At 65.5% G+C, this 19,117-nt stretch overlaps 3 protein-coding genes across 4 annotated transcripts in view; 1 reads left to right on the top strand and 2 right to left on the bottom strand.

Moving 5' to 3' along the window:
* The first annotated feature begins 675 nt into the window (after positions 1-675).
* PERCC1 (proline and glutamate rich with coiled coil 1) lies at positions 676-4,157 on the top strand. Its single transcript, XM_054454661.2, has 2 exons — positions 676-706; positions 2,277-4,157. Exon 2 carries the CDS (start codon positions 2,324-2,326, stop codon positions 3,107-3,109), a length of 786 nt encoding a protein of 261 aa, XP_054310636.2. The 5' UTR covers positions 676-706; positions 2,277-2,323; the 3' UTR covers positions 3,110-4,157.
* Positions 4,100-14,292, bottom strand: CCDC154 (coiled-coil domain containing 154). Of its 2 annotated transcripts, none has more exons than XM_054454657.2 (17): positions 13,967-14,292; positions 13,418-13,634; positions 13,131-13,320; positions 12,887-12,927; positions 12,505-12,600; positions 12,030-12,153; positions 8,728-8,829; positions 8,518-8,646; positions 8,322-8,440; positions 7,753-7,879; positions 7,520-7,657; positions 6,397-6,516; positions 6,152-6,228; positions 5,674-5,791; positions 4,802-4,888; positions 4,381-4,565; positions 4,100-4,247 (listed from the first exon to the last, which is right to left on the bottom strand). In XM_054454657.2, the coding sequence occupies exons 1-17, from the start codon at positions 13,971-13,973 to the stop codon at positions 4,166-4,168; spliced, it is 1,959 nt and encodes a 652-aa protein (XP_054310632.1). In that variant the 5' UTR covers positions 13,974-14,292; the 3' UTR covers positions 4,100-4,165. The 2 variants fall into 2 exon arrangements, with proteins under 2 accessions (XP_054310632.1, XP_054310635.1); XM_054454660.2 differs by having other exon boundaries at positions 13,499-13,634; positions 13,967-14,196.
* A 777-nt stretch (positions 14,293-15,069) lies between these two features.
* The window catches only part of CLCN7 (chloride voltage-gated channel 7), a 29,071-nt gene continuing 25,023 nt past the window's right edge, over positions 15,070-19,117 (bottom strand). The window contains exons 18-25 of the mRNA XM_054454655.2: positions 18,964-19,015; positions 18,690-18,817; positions 18,404-18,489; positions 18,078-18,207; positions 17,384-17,443; positions 17,120-17,296; positions 16,733-16,813; positions 15,070-16,445 (exon numbers count right to left, since the gene is read on the bottom strand). Coding sequence (XP_054310630.1) covers positions 16,359-16,445; positions 16,733-16,813; positions 17,120-17,296; positions 17,384-17,443; positions 18,078-18,207; positions 18,404-18,489; positions 18,690-18,817; positions 18,964-19,015 — 801 coding nt within the window. The 3' untranslated portion in view covers positions 15,070-16,358. The remainder of the gene's footprint in view (positions 16,446-16,732; positions 16,814-17,119; positions 17,297-17,383; positions 17,444-18,077; positions 18,208-18,403; positions 18,490-18,689; positions 18,818-18,963; positions 19,016-19,117) is intronic.

Below are 19,117 nucleotides of genomic sequence, written 5' to 3' on the forward strand. Positions count from 1 at the left end.
GCTGAGGAAGGAAGGCCCCTGGGAAGAAGCCTGGGGAAGCAGGGGGTTCCGCCATTAAGGATCAATTGCAAACACCTCTGAGCTCTGGGCAGGTGGGCGGTGGCAGCCCAGCAGGCGTCCTGGTAACCACTGGGCCAGTGGAGATGGTCACGGCTGTCCAGGAGGTCCCGATGGCCGAGGGAGCTGGGCAGGTGCTCCAGGAGCCCCACCTGCAGCCCACACACCGGGCCCTGGCTGGGGGTCCCTGGGACCTCGCTCTCTTCCCCTCCCCCTTCCCCAGGGTCCTCCTGCGGCCGGGAGTGCTGTTCACCCCGCTGGCTGCAGAGGCAGGATGTCCTCTAGAGAGGCCTACTCCAGAACTCAAAATAGCATGAAATTTAATTTTCCGCCTATTTGACAAGGCTGGGTCCGGGCCCCAGTCAGCAGCAGAGATAAGGGTCCCGGGGCCCGGGGGTGAGCCAGCTGCGCCCGCACAAACACTCCACGGTCCCCAGGCAGGCCGCGTGCAGGTGAGGCGGGGGGCGTGCTCCCCCCTAGGGGCCCTGGTTGCCGGGCGCTAAAGCAAACGGGCTCTATTTGCCCAGTCTGCGATGACAATGCTGTCGCCAAATATTTGCCAGCCCCTGGCGGCTGCAGAGCGCGGCTATAAATGCTTGTGTCCAGGTGGAGGTGTGCCTGTGGACCAAGAGCTGTCGGCCCCGGCCAGGTAGGAGCCAGGGCCTGGGGGAGGCAGGCGCTGCTGGGGACCACCACAGCACTGGGGACCTGGAGTCTGTGAGTCCTGCCCAGGGCTCTGCGGGGACCACCCACCCCGGGAGAGACCCCCAGAGCGCTGGGCCGGCCCGGGGCTGGGCCGGCATTGCAGCAGTCAGACAGCCAAGGGAGGGTGCCTGCGTCTGGGCTGTCCGTGAGCAGTCAGGCCCAAAGTCCAGCGCTCAGGACACTGGATGCCTCCTATGATGGGGACCCCACTACTTGAGTGAGATCAGGACCACAGTTGGGCCGGCCAGGTCGGGGTGCCTCGCAGTTCACCTCCCCGACAGCCAGCGGGGAGACACCCTGACCCCGAGGAACGCCTGTCCCAGTGCCGTGGATGCTCCCCACAGCCCTCCTCCCTCCTCGCAGCCCTGCCCCCTCCCGGCAGCCCTGCCCCCTCCCCGAAGCCCTCTCCACTCCCGGCAGCCCTCCACCCTCCCTCCCCACAGCCCTCCCCCCTCCCCACAACCACCCTCCCTCCCCAAAGCCCTCCCCACTCTCCACAGCCCTCCTCCCTCCCTCTGCCCTCCTGCCGCAGGCTCCAGACAAGATGGGTTCAGGCTACCTGGCCCCAGGGGCACCCACCTGTCCCCTGGAGGAGGGGCTGGGCGGCCCTTCTCTGTGTGGTGGGCTCTACCTGGCAGCTGGCCCAGAGGAGAGCTGCACCTACCCCACAGTCCCCGTCCAGACACCCTCCTGCCAGGCCCCTGACCCAGGCACCTCACTTGAGTCGTCCTGGCCAGGTGCAGCGGCCCCTGGAGCCCACCCCTGCAGGCACCTCCCACCCCAGCCGCCTTCACCATCTCGGAGACCCCTGGAGCCCACCCCTTCAGGGATCTCCCACCCCAGCCGCCTTCACCATCGCGGAGACGTCCCAGATAGGGCCACTGGGGTGCTGCCTCCTGCTCCCTTGGGACTGTGATGGCCCGGAAGAACCCCACAGGGGCTGCACGGGCTCTGGGCTCAGTTACAGCTGGCGCCTCCACTTTGATCAAGAGCCATGGAGCCCCTGGTTCTGACCCACAGCAGCCCCAGCCCGGGACCCAGCTCCGGCTCAGCAGCCCCAGCACCCCTGCCCTGGCCTGCGGGGGTCCCTGCCCCCCTGCCTGGCTTCTCGAGGCCCCATCCCCAGGGCCTGCCCTCTCCCGCCCAGCGTCCTCCCCTCCCAAGTGACCACAATTCTAGTGTCCCCACAATGTCCCCGTGTCCCCAACTGCCCCCACGACGGGACCCCACTGCTCCCACCCAGTCACCATCCTGGGCCAGCCGTCCAGCAGGTCTCACAGCCCCTGGCCGGCCATCCCCCTCATGCCATGGCCATGCGACCACAGTGCTCACCCCGTCTCTCCACGCCCCCTCCTGTGGCAATCCGTGCCCTCGACAAGCACAACTGGGAGCCCAGGAGCGGAGGAAGTCTCTGCGGGAGGCCACAGATGTGTGAGATCCGAGTGCAGCAGTCGAGGGCGGCGGGGGCATGGCCGGGTCTGACAGGGAACCTGCCCCTCTGTCTCCCTCCCCAGCCAGCGCCTGCTGCCCCGGAGGCCCCAGAAGCGTGGGACGCGTGGAGATGGCCGCCGGTGTGATCCGGCCCCTGTGCGACTTCCAGCTGCCCCTGCTGCGCCACCACCCCTTCCTGCCCTCAGATCCGGAGCCCCCAGAGACTTCGGAGGAGGAAGAGGAGGAGGAGGAGGAGGAGGGCGAGGGGCTGGGGGGCTGCGGCCAGATCCTCCCGAGCTTAGGCCGGGCAGAAGCTACGGAGGAAGCAGCCCCACAGGGTCCCGGCAGCCCCGAGATGCCGCTGCAGCTGCTACGCTTCTCAGAGCTCATCAGCGACGACATCCAGCGGTACTTTGGCCGCAAGGATAAGGGGCAGGACCCAGATGCCTGCGACGTCTACGCCGACAGCCGCCCAGCCAGCAGCACTGCCCGGGAGCTCTACTACGCAGACCTGGTGCACCTGGCCCACGGCGGGTCCCTGGAGGACGAGGACACCCCGGAGCCCAGGGTCCCCCAAGGGCAGGTGCACAGGCCGGGTCTCAGCGGGGACAGGGCGCAGCCCCTGGGACCCCTGGCCGAGCTCTTCGACTACGGGCTGCAGCGGTACTGGGGGTCCAGGGCGGCGGCCGGCTGGAGCCTGAGGCTGGAGCGGAAGTACAGCCACATCACCCCTATGGCTCAGAGGAAGCTGCCCCCATCCTTCTGGAAGGAGCCGACCCCTAGCCCCCTGGGCCTGCTGCACCCTGGCACGCCGGACTTCAGCGACCTGCTGGCCAGCTGGTCAGCCGAGGCCTGTCCTGAGCTGCCCGGCAGGGGAACACCAGCCCTGGAAGGGGCACAGCCAGCCGAGGCCTAGCGAGGGGCCGGGGTCACAGTTAGCTGGCGGCAGCGGGGCCACCCCTAAGGCACTGGACTCTCCTCCCGTCCTCCTGGGAAGAGCCTCCTCCGTCCCTCGCGGCCACCACATGGCAAACCCAGAGATCACCAGGGCTGGGCTGCAGTGGGAGCAGCAAGGGTGGTGCCCAGACCTGGCCATGCCCTGGCCTTCAGCCCCAGTAGAGCCCCTGGAGGGGCACAGGGACCCCCAGAGCCCTGCCCACAGAAAAGGGAGGCTTGAGCTTAAGGGGCTCCACCCACCAGGGCCCCCAGGGAAGGCTGAGGGCCCAGCCCCAGAGATTCCAGGTCAGCAGCAAGGGGCAGTGGAGGACAGAGCCCCCCGAGCCAGCCCTCCCACTGCCTGCCCACAGAGCCCCTAGGACTGAGAGGCCCAGAACCTGCAGCCCCTCCCCTGAGCCCCCGGCAGCAGACGGCAGGGCCGGCGACTGCAGGATGAGCGAGGGCTTTCTTGGAGAGGCAGGAAGAGGGGCCCACTGCCCGACCGAGAGAGCAAACAAGGGCTGTCTCCTCCCCGGATGCCGGAAGGCTCTTCCACTGCAGGGGTGCTGGGCTGGAGGGGCTCTGAGGCAGAGCCAGGGAGCCCGAGTCCAGGGGGCTTCCCCGGGTCCTCCTCACAACCCGGGCAGGGGCGGCTCACAGCGGGTCCTGGTCCTGGCGGGGGCAGGCCTAGGTGCTTCTGTGCAGGCCCTAGCCCAGCCCCTTCCACCCCGGAGGGCTCTGGCAGCCCTAGGGGGCCTGGCAGGGAAAGAGAGGGGCTGCTCAAGTGCCACGGAGAGCAACAGCCTGAAGCCGGGCTGGGCTTGGGCAGGACAGGAAGAGTCGTGGGGGTCAAGGGACTGGGTCCCTCCAGCCTTGGGCACCCCCGCTGCCCGGGACCTCGCCACCCCGCTCAGCCCCACAGGCCCTGGGGAGGCTGTCTCCCAGCACACATCAGGGAACCTCAGCTCTAATGAGTACAAAGCCGGCACGTTTATTTCTGGATAAAGAGTGAGGGTGTGAGCTGCTGCACCTGCTCCTAGCTGTGGGGCTTCTCTGGGACCCCTCCTGGCCTCCGCAGGGCCCTCAGCTTTATGAGGGACGCCTTCCACTGCAGCCACCTGTCCGGAGATGCGGCACGTGGCCCCTGCACCCCCGCCCCACACCCCATGGCCCATCTGCTGCCTGTGGGCCCCCAGCCCCGAACCCCGACCCAAAGGCCCAGGAGGCCACGCCAGGATCCCTGCTGCCCACCTCACGGCCTGGTACACGCCCCAGCAGTTCACGGGCACCACCTCGCCAGGCGCCATGTCCTTGATGAAGACCCGCGGCCTCGCCAGGGATGGGAGTGCCTTCCAGCTGCCCAGCGGCATCCGCAGGCCTTCCTCACTCCGCAGCCGCAGCACGCTCTCCCGCAGGGCGGCCATCTCCTGTGTGCGCTGTGGGACCAGGACGCCGGTGTCACCCAGGAGCCAGACCTCCGGGCAGGGGACGGCAAACGGGGGCTTATCTCCCACTGGGAGCCTGGAAGCCATTTATCTTCAGGGAAACCCTGCCCATGGCCAGACACTTGGACAGACAGACACTGGCGCCTGCAGCAGGGCAGGTGGGGAGGCGGCAGGGCTGAGGGAGTGGGTGGGAGCTGGGCAGTGCCGGCCGGGCAGGGCCTCCTCACCAGCCGGGCCTCAGTGTTGAACCTGAGGTTCTGGATGGTCTTGTTGGCCTGGACACAGTTTTCCAGCTTCATTATTTGATTCTGAAACTAAACACGGCCCCCATTTGGGCACAGACAGGGCCAGTCTGCTGGCGTCCTGCTGTCCCCACAGGCTTCCCCATATCCGCTGTTGAGTGCTTACGGCTTGGGCAGGGGCCACCCGCTGAGACGCTGGTCCTCGCCCCCACTGCAGGGCCTAGGACAAGCTCCGCTGAGGAAGTGGCAGCCTGAGAGTGGCCCTGCGGGGACCTGGCCAGGGCTCAGGGTTGTTCCGGCCCTCGTGGCTGCGGACGGCACCCCGGTGTGGGGGCTCCAGGCAGGTACCTCCACTTAGAACTGCCAGAGGCTGAGACAAGCTGGGGTGGCCCAGGGACAGCTGGTTTTTTTGATTTTGTTTTGTTTTTTTTCAGACAGAGTTTCACTCTTGTCGCCCAGGTTAGAATGCAATGGCGCGATCTTGGCTCACCGCAACCTCCACCTTCCGGGTTCGAGCGATTCTCCTGCCTCAGCCTCCCGAGTAACTGGGACTACAGGCATGCGCCACCATGCCTGGCTAATTTTTGTATTTTTAGTAGAGACGGGGTTTCTCCATGTTGGTCAGGCGGGTCTCAAACTCCTGACCTCAGGTGATCCACCCGCCTTGGCCTTCCAAAGTGCTGGGATTATGGGTGTAAGCCACCCCGACTGGCCTCCGGCAGGTGGTTTTCTGAGCATCTCCTGCTGGCTGGAAAATGCCCCGTAGGCTGGGGGTCCTGCCTCTCCACATGGCTGCCCCGTCTGAACCCGATAGCTCCCCCTCCCTCCCAGCTGGGTGCGGGCAGCCCCAGGACTACCGTGGCCAGCTTGCCCTGCATCTCCGCGATCTTCCGCCCAGGGCTGTCTTCCTTTAGCAGCTGCACAGATGACAGCAGCGTGGCCAGCTCCTGCCGCAGGGCCCCAACCTCGAACTCCCTGTGGGCACCAGAGGCCGGGGCTGGCTGTGGGGTGTGCTCGGGGGTAGGTCCAGGACCGGGGACAAAGGCCACTCCCACAGCCACCACAGGGTTAAGGAGGCTCGAGGGGGCTCAGCCCTGTCACCCCTCCAGTGGGGAAGGTGGGGGTCCCCAACGGGGGGTAGAGGGAGGAGCTGGAGGCGCCTCAGAGGCTGCATCGGGGTGGCAGGGTGAGCCCAGTGCTGGGCCGGACCCGGGCTCAGGGGGAACAGGTCTGTCATGACACCAGGAGGCTTGTGGAGAGCAGCGTGGGGACTGGCCCAGCCCAGTGACAGTCAGCAGAGCCCCTGCCCCTCTCCCAGGGCCCTGGAGGCTGTACCTGGCCTTGCCTTCGGCGGAAATCCTGAGGTCTGAGTCGCTCTTATGAAGCAGGCACTTGTCGGAGACACTCTCTATCTGAACACAAAGCCGGGAGCGGCAGGCAGCCCCAGGGTGCCATCTAGGACCAGCCTTGGCCTCGGCGGCACAGGGAGAAGGAGGAGGGGAGTGGACAAGGTGGGGGAGAAGGGTCCCACACCACCTCCAAGGCCCAAGTACACCAAGGCTGGCTGTGCCTTCGCCCACCTGCTGGGGGAGGCCATCCACCTTCTCCCACACCCCTCGCAGGTGTGCAGCAACCTCCTTCCGCCACCTGGCCAGGTCCTCCAGGGACTTCCTCTCTGCACCTTCCCATTCGGTCTTTGCCTGGGGTACAGACGCCCAGTGAGAGACAAAGCCCAGAGAGGGGGGACAGACAGATGGACAGACGGACACGGGGAGCTCTGGGGGGCAGGCGGCCCCCACCCCCACTTCCAGCTCTGAGACATTTGTGCACAGGCCTGCAGGCAGCTGGGATGGCCTGGTCAGGCACGCTTTGGAGACACACATGCCAAGGCAGGGCCTGGGCAGCTGAGGGCCCGTGGGGGCTGTTCTGACCACACAGGTGCCCGAGGGAGGTAGGGCAGGCCCCGGTGGGATCCAGCCCCGAAACGCAGGGTGTCGCCCACGTTTGCAGCAGCGCTCGTGTGTCAGTGGATGAGCGGGAACCAGGGGGCGGCGCCTACGCAATGCATGTTATGCTGCCGTGGAAGGAGCGAAGCTCTGTGCACGAGGCCCCGAGGAGCGGGAAACGGGATGCCCGTGGGTGTCACCGCCGCAGCGGCCGCACGGTGTATGGCTCCGTTTCCTGGAAACGTCCAGAACAGGCAGCCCCCAAGACAGGGAGGGGCCCAGCGGTCGCCAGGGGAAGTGGGGATGGGAATGAGTGTGGATGGGGCTGAGGTTCTTCCTGAAGGATGAATGCTCTGAAACTGTGAATAGACACACGGAATCGTGCACCTTCACGGGTGAACTGTGTGGGGAGTGAATCCACCTCAACAGAGCTGTTACAAAGTGAACAAGAGCACGAGGGGTGGAGGCCGCTTGTCTGCCCCGCCGTGGGCTGCCCACATGGCTGGGCCATGAGCCGAGGCTCCAGCTCGGGCCTCTGGGGCTGCAGATGCTGGGCCGAGGCTGCTCAGCGGCTGTCCTGCCCCACACAGGAGTCTCTGGGGCTTGGAGTCTCCCAGGCCCTGGGGACAGTCGCTGGGTGGGACGGGAGGCTTGGGACCAGCCTGTCAGGCCTCTACCCTGGGGGCAATGGTGGGCTGAGAGCCGGAGGGGTGGGGACTCCCCATAGCCCTGCCTGACCCCCCACTGCCTGGCGCACCTCGGACAGCCTGAGGCCCAGCATCTGCTCCTGCAGATCGAGCCGGCTGCTCAGAGCCGGGTGATGGCCACTCAGCTCCTTTAACTGCCCGGCCAGCTGCGCCACTGATGCCTCCAGAGCCCGGCTCTTCTCTCGGAGCTGCAGGGGACAGGTGGGAGTGGGGAGGCCTGGCTGAGCACCCATCCTGTGTGCGTGGGGGACCCCGTTGGGGACATGTTGTGCTACCCCCTCACCAGCGCCAGCTCTCCATGCATCTCCTGCCGGGCCAGCTCGCCAGCCAGCTGTGCGGCCTCCAGGTTCTCCTGCACATAGGCGGCCAGCTCCCCAGCCCGGCTCTCCTCCAAGCGCCCCTTGGCGTCCCTAGGGGTTGGGGACACATAGACACCCTCAGCAGAGCCTGCCCACCCCTCAGCCCTGGGCCAGGGAGGGGAGCTTGGCTGCTGGCTCCAGAACCTCCCAGGAGACCCTGGGATCGGAAGATGGGGTACGGTCACAGTGCCACCAAGACGGGTTCACTCCCCATGGCCACCAAGATGGGGGTTCACTCCCCACGGCCACCAAGACAGGGGTTCCCTCCCCATGGCCACAGCTGAGTGCCCCAGGGAGGGCAGGCTGGGCGAGGGACAGGAGGCCCCACAGGAGGGAGGAGCGGCCGCACCATCCAGCTGCAGCCCTCGGAGTCAAGCACTCTGCTCAGGGGAGGCAAGGTCATTCCCTGCTGAGTCGGCCACTGCGGCCCCCTCCTGAGTGGGACATCAGGGGTCCCCCCGCCTGACAGCACCTGAGGCCCCAGGACACCCACCAGGCCTTCTCCTCGGCCAGCAGGACACGGTTCAGCGACGCCTGGTTCTGCTGCACGAACTTGGTCAGCTGGGCCACGGCGGCATCCAGGCCCTGGCACTGCTCCAGGAGGTGGCTCTCCTGCCGAAGGGTGGAGGCCGCCCTGAGACCCGCACCCCAGCCCCGGCCCCACCTGCCCGCTGCCCGCCCGGCCCCACCTCATGCTGCCCCTGCAGGGCCCGCAGGCGCTCCTCCATCAGCCCCCGAAGCTTCTCCCACCGGCTCTCCAGCTCGCCCCGCAGGCTGCCCTCCAGCCTCAGCCGCGAGCTCTCCGAGGCCTTCATTCTCTGTGGGGAGACCCCACTGTCAGCTGCAGGTCTGCGTCTGGGAAGGGGTGCGGGGCAGGCCGGCTGCGGGCAGGCTCCCACCTTCTCCAGGGCCAGGAAGCTCTTCTGCAGGAAGCCGCACAGCTTGGCCTCCCTCTTCAGGAAGCGCAGGCTCACCTCTTCGCCGAGCTTGGTCACCTGGGCCTGGGGCGGAGGCACATTGTCCCGTGTGCAGCCTCTGCTGGACACGCAGCTGGTCCCCCTCCTGCCCGTGGTCTCCATCAGAGTTGGAGTCCCCTGCTGTCCCTGAGCCCCGAGCCCAGCTGAGCCGGGCCCGCCACACCCTCAGCCGGAAGAAAGCCAGGGCGGGCAGGACCACTCTGTAACCCAGACGACTGACCAGGCATGGGTTCGTGAAGCATCAGAAGGCCACGCTCAGGTGGAGTCCAGACACACTTGGCACCCACCACCGATGCCGCCCAGGGAAGGCCCCCCAGCCGCCACCAGGCCCCGGCAGGGAAGCAGGAGTGTCCTGCAGGTGTCCCCATGCACAGGGAACCAGGCGGGCTGGGCAGAGCCTTGGGGCCTTGTCTCCACCCCAACAGCTGCTTTCCTGCCGCACCGAGGGTCTGAAGGTGAGGGGAGGGGGGAGGCGCAGTCGGCCCCATCCCTGCATCTCATACACCTAAAGGGCGGGCAGGCGGCACAGGCCCTTCGTCAGCCACGGAGAGGCGCCTCCCGGGAAAATTCCCCTCCACAAGCCCCTGCTGGCCTCCTGCCCCCCAGGAGGTCACCTTAGAGTAGATATTTTTCTGTAAAAAGCCAGATGGTACATGTTCCCACCTCGTGGGATCTCTGTTGTAACCCTCTCAGCACGGCGGTTACAGCCCCCACAGTAGACATTGACAACATGTAAAAAATGTTCCTGTGTGCCAATAAAACTTTATTTACAAAAACAAGCAGTGACTGGCGCAATGATTCACTCCGACTTTGGGAGGCCGAGGCTGGTGGATCACCTGAGGTCAGAGGTTCAAGACCAGCCTGGCCAACATGGTGAAACCCTGTCTCTACTAAAACTACAGAAAGTAGCCAGACATGGACAGCTGTCTGTAATCCCAGCTACTCTGGAGGCTGAGGCAGGAGAATCGCTTGAACCCAGGAGATGGAGGTTGCAGTGAGCTGAGATCATGCCACTGTAACTCCAACCTGGGCAACAGAGCGAGACTGTCTGAAAAAAAAAAAAAAAAGGCCGGGCGCAGTGGCTCATGCCTGAAATCCCAACACTTTGGGAGGCCAAGGCGGGCTGATCACGAGGTCGAGAGATCAAGACTATCCTGGCTAACATGGTGAAAACCTGTCTCTACTAAAAATACAAAAAAATTAGCTGGGCATGGTGATGCGTGCCTGTAGTCCAAGCTGCTTGAGAGGCTGAGGCAGGAGAATGGTGTGAACCCGGGAGGTGGAGCTTGCAGTAAGCTGAGATCACACCACTGCACTCCAGCCTGGGCAACAGAGCGAGACTCCATCTCAGTAAAGAAAAGAAAAGACAAGAAAAAAGAAAAGAAAAAAGGAAAAGAAAAGAGAAAAGAAAAGAAAACTTTTTGGGAGGCTGAGACAGGAGGATCACTTAAGCCCAGGAGTTTGAGACTGGCCTGGGCAACACAGTGAGACCCCGTCTCTACAAAACATCAAAAAATTAGCCAGGTGGGGTGGGCGCAGTGGCTCACGCCTGTAATCCCAGCACTTTGGGAGGCTGAGATGGGCGGATCACGAGGTCAGGAGATCGAGACCATCCTGGCTAACACAGTGAAAGCCCATCTCTACTAAAAATACAAAAAAATTAGCCGGGAGTGGTGGCGGGTGCCTGTAGTCCCAGCTACTCCGGAGGCTGAGGCAGGAGAATGGCGTGAACCTGGGAGGTGGAGCTTGTAGTGAGCCGAGATCGCGCCACTGCACTCCAGCCCAGGCAACAGAGGGAGACTCCGTCTTAAAAAAAAAAAAAAATTAGCCAGGCATGGTGGCATGTGCCCGCAGTCCCAGCTACTGGGAAGGCTGAGGCAAGAGGATCACTTGAGCCTGGGGGGTTGAGGCTGCAGTGAGCTGTGATCGCACCACCACGCTCCAGCCTGAACAACCAGGCAATACCCTGCCTCAAAACAAAAAATGACTGTCGGTCTGGCTTTGCTGCCTCTGGCCCTAGAGAGCACTCAGACACCCGGACTCGGAAAGGCAGACGCCCTCATGAGCGGCAGCTCCCCCACACCTGGCACCTGGGAATCCTCAGCCCAGCACCTCTGCCTGCTCCACAGAGCCACTCAATAACTTTCTAAAGGGCACTGAGAGGGAGGCTGCCGGCTCCTGGCAGTGGAGCTATGTGGGTGGCAGCTGGGGTGCCCCGGCAGCCCTGGCCCCTCACCCAGCGTACTGCCTGATGCGCATGGGAGCTGGCTGCAGTCCCCGGTCTCTATTTGTGGAGCTCAGACCCGGGCTGCTATAGCTGCCCGTCCCCTCCCCACCCACAGCGGGAGGTGAGCCGTTCCAGCCTCGTGGGTGGGACCCTGGCTTCTAGGAACTCGTGTCCTCAAGGAAGGTGAACTCCGCTTTGTGTGCAGGGAAAGCTGGGGCCTGACAGTGGCCATGGAGGGGGCTTCGGGGCTGCGATCTGTTGACCCAGGCAGGCGCTGGCTGTGTGGGGAGGGGTGGAGGCGGCAGGACACAGGCAGCTTCCTGGGACGAAGAATGCCCGGATCTGCAGCTGCTGGCCCCACGTGGCAACTGAGGTTTTTTTTGAGATGAGGTCTCGCTGTGTTGCCCAGGCTGGTCTTGACTTCCCAGGCTCAAGCGATCCTCCCACCTCGGCCTCCCAAAGTGCTGGGATTTACAGGCGTGAGCCACCGCACATGGCCTGAGCTTTTGTTTTTTTGTTTTGTTTTGTTTTTTGAAATGGAGTCTCACTCTGTCACCAGGCTGGAGTGGCGCGATCTCGGCTCACTGCAACCTCCTCCTGCTGGGTTCAAGCGATCCTCCTGCCTCAGCCTCCTGAGTAGCTGCGGCTACAGGCACCCGCCACCACGCCCAGATAATTTTTTGTGTTTTTAGTACAGATGGGGTTTCACCATGTTGGCCAGGCTGGTCTTGAACTCCTGACCTTGTGATCTGCCTGCCTCAGCCTCCCGAAGTGCTGGGATTACAGGTGTGAGCCACCATGCCCGAACGGCCTGAACTTTTGAAATGGGGCATGTGTGGCTGAGGAATTGAGTTTTAAATTGTCTACAACTCTAGCTGATTTCAATGGACACAAATACGTGGTGAATGGCTGCCGTATCGGATGGCACAGGCCGAGAGGGTTAGGGTCTCCTCCTCAGCCCTCTGGGCGGCCCCCCGAAGGCTGGGCCTGGGGGTACCTGCATCCTGGCCACCTCCAGGTCCACCTTCCGGCTGCTGTCCTCCTGGTTCTTCTGCAGGGCGCCACAGGCCACCTCCCGGCCCTGCTCCTCCTGCTGCAGCAAGTCAGTCAGCTTGGCCAGTCTAGAGAAATCGGCTGTGGTCACACCAGCCCAGCTGGCCGGAGGGCCCAGCAGGGTGAGGCTGACCCACAGGCTGGCCAGGCAGGAGGTGTACGACCCCCGCCCCCTGCCCCCCCCGGAAAACAGAGGAACGGGAAACACAGCACTGGTGGCAGCGAAGGGCTGCTGCGAGTCTCTTCCCCACGGAGGGTCCACAGCGGGCCCAGGCTTCCCAGCACGCTTGGCACTGAGGGCGGTGCCCCGCTGGGTTACTGGGGACACATGGCAGGGGCACCCGTGTCTTGGCTCAGCCAGGGACTCTCAAATGACCCCACGCAAGCTCCGGAGCCAGCCACGGGAGGTGGGCGCCCACCTGAGGCCGGCCTCTTGCTCGGCGCCCCTTCTCTCCGCCTCCTGTTGCGCCTGCCTCCTCCTGAGCTGAGTCAAGGCTTCCCGGACCTCCACCAGCCTGGGACACAACAAGCCACTCCCGAGGGGCCCAGGCGGGCTGAGCAGCCTCTGGGGGCTGCGGGTCTGGCCAAGGGGCCCCTGTGGCCACCGCCCATGGCTTTCCTGGGCCTCTGAAGGCCGCCCAGGCACGTACAAACCCAGCCTTTTCTAGCTGGACCTGGATGTGTATCCCTTACTCCAGCGACACCCCGCGGGAGATGTGGACCCCCCCACCACACCTGCTGCTGCTTTCTCGCTACCGCCTCCCCGCCCTGGGCCTGTGCCCCTAGATGTGTGGCGGGTACCTTTTGTCCAGGGCCTGCATCTGGTTCTGGAGACCAGAGAACTGCGAGAAGGAAGAGGAGGCTGTGGGTTGGACCTAGACCTGGGTCTGGCACTTGCCCCTGGAGTCCACCCAGCTCCGGCACCACTGGCCCCTGGGAGCCCTGGGCCTGGGCGGCAGGGGTGAGCTGGGCTCCAGGCCCAGAAGCAGCTAAACACCGAGGAAAGGGGCAGCTTGACCTGTGGGTGGGTAGGGGAGCCACTCACCTCCGGCGCCTCCTTCTCGGGGGCCTGGGCTGCCGTCCGCGCCTCCTGCTGCAACTGCCTCAGCTCTGAGCCCTGAAGCTGCACGCGGGCCCGCACCTGGAGCAGCTCCCGCAGCAGGCTCCGCGTGGCGCGCTCACAGCGCTGCTTGTGTTCCCGCAGGCAGGCCACCTCTGCCTGCAGCTCCACCACCCTGGCCAGGGTGAGAGTGGGCGAGTCTGGCGGTGCCCGCTGTGGAGGCGGAGGCGACGGCGTGGTCCTCCCGCCCCACTGCCCCCCGCAGGGCTCACCACTGCTCCAGCTGATTCCAGCGCTTGGCAGTGTCCTGCTCGGGGACAGAGGCCGTGGATGTCAGGTGGTTGGACTCATACCTCTCCGAGAGCTCCTCCAGGCTCAAGGGCTCGGGGCTGGCCAGGCCTCCTGCCAGGAGGAGCCCCAGGTCTTCCAGAGTGATGGCGCTCAGCTGGGAAGGGGCCGATGCCCCTGAGGGGTCACTGTCGGCCGGCTCTGCGAGGAGGCATCTTGGGAGTTTGCCCTTTGGGGCCCGGCTCCCACTGGAGCTTACAGGAACAAGGCCCCAAACCCCTGCAGGACCTTCGCCCACCACCCAGAGCTCAATGCGTCTCCTTGGGTCACACAGGATCCAGACGGGCTTGGCTCAGAGAAGTCCAGAGCCCTGCCTGAAGACACACAGCACTGAGCAGGAGGAACAAGGCAGCGCCCCACCCAGCGAGCTGGAGGGAGCCTGGGGTCAGAAGCAGAGCGGTCCCCACCCTCACACCTGTGGCAGGCCCCTCCCTACGCCCCGCTCCTCCACACCGCCCTTGGCTCTGGCTCACCTGACATGGCTGCTGGGCTGCACCGGCCACCCTGCCTGCGGCTGTGGCCTGGGCCTGGGGCCTCTGAGGTTGCCCAGAGCTGGGCACAGGCCAGGGGGGTCAGGAGCCAGAGGAAGTCCCGTGAGAGCTCTGGGCCTTGAGGGACGAGCTGCTGCCCTCGTCTGGCTGCCTTCCCAGGGTCCCCAGGGAGGCAGGTGTGGGGCAGCGGGGCTGTTCCGGAACCTTCCTTCTCTCCCCAGAACCTCGTGGCTTCACAGCCCAACTGCCAGTGGAACTCTAGCCCTCAGCTCTCCCACTCCCGCAGGGCCCCCCAACTGCCTGCTTCTGGATGGATCTGAGGGACCCCATCCTGAGGGGGTGCAGACATGTGTCCTCTGGCAAAGGGGACTTCCTTCAGCTGCCGAGGGAGGGGAAGGAGGCCCTGACCAGGCCTGGGCACACCGGGAGGGACACTGGGAGCAGGGAGGCCGAGAGCCCCAGGACACCCCAGACACAGCCAGGCCCACGTCCCAGTGGAGCCCGAGGCCTGGGCAGCGCCATCGGGATGAGGGGCATAGCCGGGCTCCACGGGAACCCCAGCGTTGCTCAGCCTGATGCCTGGGCAGCACCATCAGGGTGAGGGGCACAGCCGGGCTCCACGGGAACCCCAGTCTCGCTCAGCAGCCCCATTAAAAGGCAAGAAGCAGTGATGTGAATACCGCTGATTTTATTTAACCGAATATATCCAAAATATGATCACTTCCAGGTCCTCAGTACAGAACCACCGTGAGGGAAACCCAGACCTGAGTTTCCGGCGCCGACTCTGAAGCCCGGGAATCTTCTTCTTGCATCACTGCAGCGTGGGCACCCCGGCCCCGCCCCCCTCCACCTGGAGCGCCTCTGCCTTGTCCCCCAGACCCACCAGCCAGGAGCCAGAGGCCCCCAGGAGGGAGGCTGAGGGGCGGGGATGAGGAAGAGGATGTGGCTGGTGCCCTGGGTGGCCTCCAGCCACTGTCTTTCACACCTGTCTCACTCCACACGGTTCCCCAACCCCAGGGTCCTGAAAGTCCCAGGCTGTTGGACGTGGTCTGGGTGCGGTGGGAGGGACGACGCTGGCAAAGGCGGGCTGAGAGGATTTCTTTATTTCGCGCGTTCAGACCCAACACACTCGGGACGCCTTGGGGCCCTGTGAGGGCTAAGCAGGGTGGTGGCGCCAGCTCCTGGGGAGGCCCCACTCCCTGGGGAGGAAATACACGGCAGGGGGCCGCACCCAGCCCCCCACGGAGGGACCCGTGTTGCTCTAACAGGGACGCTGAAGTTGCCTCTGACGCCCTGTGAGGGGCCTGTGGCGGCCCCAGACCCAGCCCAGCCAGGCTAAAGGAGCCTCCCAGGGGCCCTCAGGTGGTCAGGTGGGGGCTTCCCGGCCCTGGAGCCCACCGGCCCTTCTAGCCACCTGTGCTGGGCCAGGTGTCCTCTGAGGCCGGCAGGAGTGCGGCCCCTGCTGCACTTGCACTTGGCGGCTGGCAGGGGCGGGGTAGGGAGGTCACCCCCGAGGCCGGGGTCCCCATGTGCTAGGGGAAGACCTGCCTTCCCAGCCAGTGTCCACAGGGCAGCGACTCCATGCTCTGAGGCTCAGGGACCAAGGCAGGGATGGGTGTGGGGCCCAGACTCCAAGCTCTAGGGGTTGGGGCACCAAGGCAGGGCTGGGCATGGGGCTCAGGGCCTTGGAGGTTTTCCTCAGTTCTCAACATCGCAGCACAGGGCCCGTCACCCAGTCCTCTGGGCCCGTGTACCCAAGCCGGATGCAGGCCGGGGAGTGCACGTGGGGCTCCTCTGTGGCGCCACTGTGAAGTTGCTCTCCGGGGCGGTCCCAGCCTCCAAACCCTGGTGCTACGAGTCCGTGGCTCAGGCCCAGGGACCACAGGCCATCTGCTCATGGCTGAAAATGAGGCCAAGCAGCTCCCAAATCTCGAAGACTCCACTGGTGTGGAGGCAGAGGAGCCCTTCCAGGGCAGGGCAGCCCTCGGGGCAGCAGCAGGGTCGAGGGCTCTGTCTCACGCACACGGGTACAGGCACGCAGGTGCCGGCCCTGCCGCTGGCTCCCAAGAGGCCGACAGCCCGGTAGGGAGGTCACACACACACAGCTGATCCCTGGAGGTAAAGAAACCTAGACGAGGAGAGCAAAGGTTGGGCCTGCGCAAGGAGGCGCCAAGGGGGGAGAACACTGCCCACAACAGGGCCAGTCCCGCGAGAGGGTCAGTTCCGCGCCTGCCGCCTGCCCGCCCAGCTGCAGGGTGCTCGCCATTGCCACTGCTGGGGAGCACGGTTTGGGCCGAGAAACCAGTGACTCCGGGAGGAAGTGCAGAAGGGCCGGGGTGCCAGCGCCGGTGCCCACCATGGGCAGGGCTGGGCCTCACGTCTGGGCCAGCGAGAGCTCCTCCAAGCCTCCCTTTCCCAGGCGGTACCTGGCGAGGTCCTTCCTGGTCACCAACCCGACAACCTGCAGGACAAGGCCAGGCCACAGTGATGCACAGGTCGGCTCCCGCCGCCTGTGGAGCTCCCTGCCTTGTGCGTGGCTGGGGCAGCACAGGCTGGGGGCCCTGGGGGCTTCAGCACAGCCCCCGAGCTGAGCACGGGGCTGGGGAGGGGTGCACCCATGGGGCATGGGCCCACTCGGTGCTGGGTCCCATGCCTCCGTGTCCCCTGCCGGGAGCTAAGAGTAAGCACAGGCAGGAGGCAGAGGGGAGCCCTGCACGGCATGCCTGCACCCCCACCGCCCCCGCTCACCTGATTGCGGTTGTCCACCACCACCAGGTGCCGCAGGCCCAGGGCCCGGAACAGCTTGAACACCCGTGGGAGCGACGCCTCCTGCAGCAGGGGCACAGCCGTCAGTGCCCACCCACACGGCAGAGGCAGGCGGGACTCTCACCCCAGCTGGCTCCCTGCACCCCCCACCACGGCGTCCAGGCACGTCCTGAGCCCCCACGCCCGTCTGGCCAGCCTGCTCAGCCCCTCGACTTCGGCTCTGTGGCCTAAAGCCTGCCAAGCCCTTCACAGGAAACACAGTCACTGAGTCCTCCCCACTGTGGCCACCCCCGACCGCCTCTCCCCGAGGCTCTGGACCTCACCCCCTGCTGCTTAGTCCCAGGCCCCGCGCCCATGCCCTGCACATGCCTGGGGCACCGTGTAAGGGGAGGGGTTCATGAACTCGGAGAGGTCCATGGTGCACTCCCGCTCGTCCTGGGACACGTGGATGGACTGGATGGGCGGGAAGCGCGGGTAGGCGTCGCGGAAGTCCTTCAGCCTCAGGCGCCGCTGCACCAGGCCCATGTTGGACCGCTCCACAAACACCTGCGGGCGGCAGAGCCCTGTGTCAGGCACCCGGGCAGCACCCCCTGGGGCCCCCACCTGCCCGACGGCCCGGAGCCTGGCGCGCACCTTGTGCTTTAGGAGAACGATGAGCTGGGAGCGCAGGATCAGGCCCTGGAGCCGGGCAGGCTGCAAGACAGGCCTGCGGTCAGGGCCACGGGCCCGAGGGTGGCAGGCTGCACTGGAATGCTGTCGGGCCCCGCTCTGACCCTGTTCCAGCCAGATGTCCCATCTGGGCGTGGGCCCCGTGTCAATGGCCACCTGCTCACACCAGCTTCGCCATGGCATTCCACATGCACAATGCCACGGGACCCAAGGATCGGCGACAGGGCAGCAGGGCCTGACCGCGCACAGCAGAAAGCCAAGGGCCTGGGGATGGTGGCTTTGCTGCAGGGCAGATGCAGCCCCACTGGGTCCCAATAAAAACCAACCTCCAAACCCTCAGTGTCCACGTCTAAAGGACACACAGCAGCAGCCGAGCTGTGTGTCCTGTCAGGGCCTCCTGACAAAGTCATGGCCCCCAGTGCTGCGGCTCTCAGCCTAGCCTGGGTGCCGACCCCAAGACCCTGCCAGGCTGCAGCCCGCCCAGCCTCAGCGCCCACACGGCCCTCCACGGCTGCACACTCAGCTCCCGGCACTCCTGCAACTGCCAGTTCACCCAAACGTGCAGCTTCCCCGTCCTGCAAACCTCGCCGTGTGCTTCCCACCAATGGACTCGACAGAGGTCACATAGGCAGGACCCGGTCTATGGGGTGCCCGGTACCTGGGTGTCATCGGCATGCTCCACCACGGGGAAGCCGTTGTGATTGGACGCCGTGTCGCTCAGCACGTCCACAATGACGCCGACCTTCTCACGCCGCCTCAGGCAGGTCACTGGTGTGCTCATCACCTCCCTGCCGGAGGAGCCCGGCCACACACGCCCGTCACGCGCCACCAACTCCCACAGTCACCCCTGCGGGCTGGTGAGGTGTGAAGCCGCTGGACAGGAAACGCGGGGCTGCCTGGAGCCCGCAAGCCGTGCACCCTGCCCCTGTGCGACAAGAGGCCGCCGGACACCCACCCCACCCACAGCTGTCCCGGGCGCTGTACCTGGCAGTGAGCGAGTGCGAGGTGACCGGGGCCTCCCAGTGCAGGAAGGGCACACTCTGCAGCTGAATGTGCATGTCGTACAGGCCCTGCGGGCGGAGCGGGAACACAGGGCTTGAGGAGCCCACACCCACCCCTGGAGCCCCGAGCCTACCCCTGGGAGCCCAGAGGCCGCCCCTGGAAACCCTGAGCCCACCCTCTGGGGACTGGCTGTTTGGAGGCTCACAGGGGCCCCTCCCCTACAGCAGCACCCACACTCTCAGGGTGAGGCTTCGAGGCCCCGGCGCACCTCGATGAAGACGTCGCCCACGATCTTGGCGGTCATGAGCACCAGCATGATGGGGAAGCCGTACGTCACGTTGCTGGTGGCCTCCATCATGATGACCGTCAGGCTCAGGGTCATCCGCACGATGCCGCCTGCGGGATTCATCATGAAGCCCAGCACGTCCACCCTCCCGGCTCAGGGTCATGTGGCCACTGCCTTCTCTGTGCAGCACCCATCCTATCCACCTGCTCCCAGACCCCGTGGAGGCCCCACCCATCGGGCAAGAGCCGGGACATACCCAGCTGGGCAGCAGCTCCCATCAGGGCGTATTTGCCGGGGTCCGCCCAGATCTGCGGGAGGCGACAGGGAGTAGGTGTCAGTGTGGTGGCAGGCCCAAACCCACCAAGATACACAGACGGAGGAGGCCCTGCCCAGGCCCCGGCCCAAACCCA

The sequence above is a fragment of the Pongo pygmaeus genome, chromosome 18 (assembly GCF_028885625.2).
Source record: "Pongo pygmaeus isolate AG05252 chromosome 18, NHGRI_mPonPyg2-v2.0_pri, whole genome shotgun sequence".
Lineage (NCBI taxonomy): Eukaryota > Metazoa > Chordata > Mammalia > Primates > Hominidae > Pongo > Pongo pygmaeus.

Coding starts and splice junctions, on each gene's coding strand:
- PERCC1 (XM_054454661.2), top strand. CDS start 2,324: ATGGCCGCCGGTGTGATCCGGCCCCTGTGCGACTTCCAGCTGCCCCTG.
- CCDC154 (XM_054454657.2), bottom strand. Junction 13,321..13,417: donor TGGAATCAGCTGGAGCAGTG/GTGAGCCCTGCG, acceptor CACCCTGGCCAG/GGTGGTGGAGCTGCAGGCAG. Junction 8,830..12,029: donor TGGAGGTGGCCAGGATGCAG/GTACCCCCAGGC, acceptor CCTCCGCCCCAG/GCCCAGGTGACCAAGCTCGG.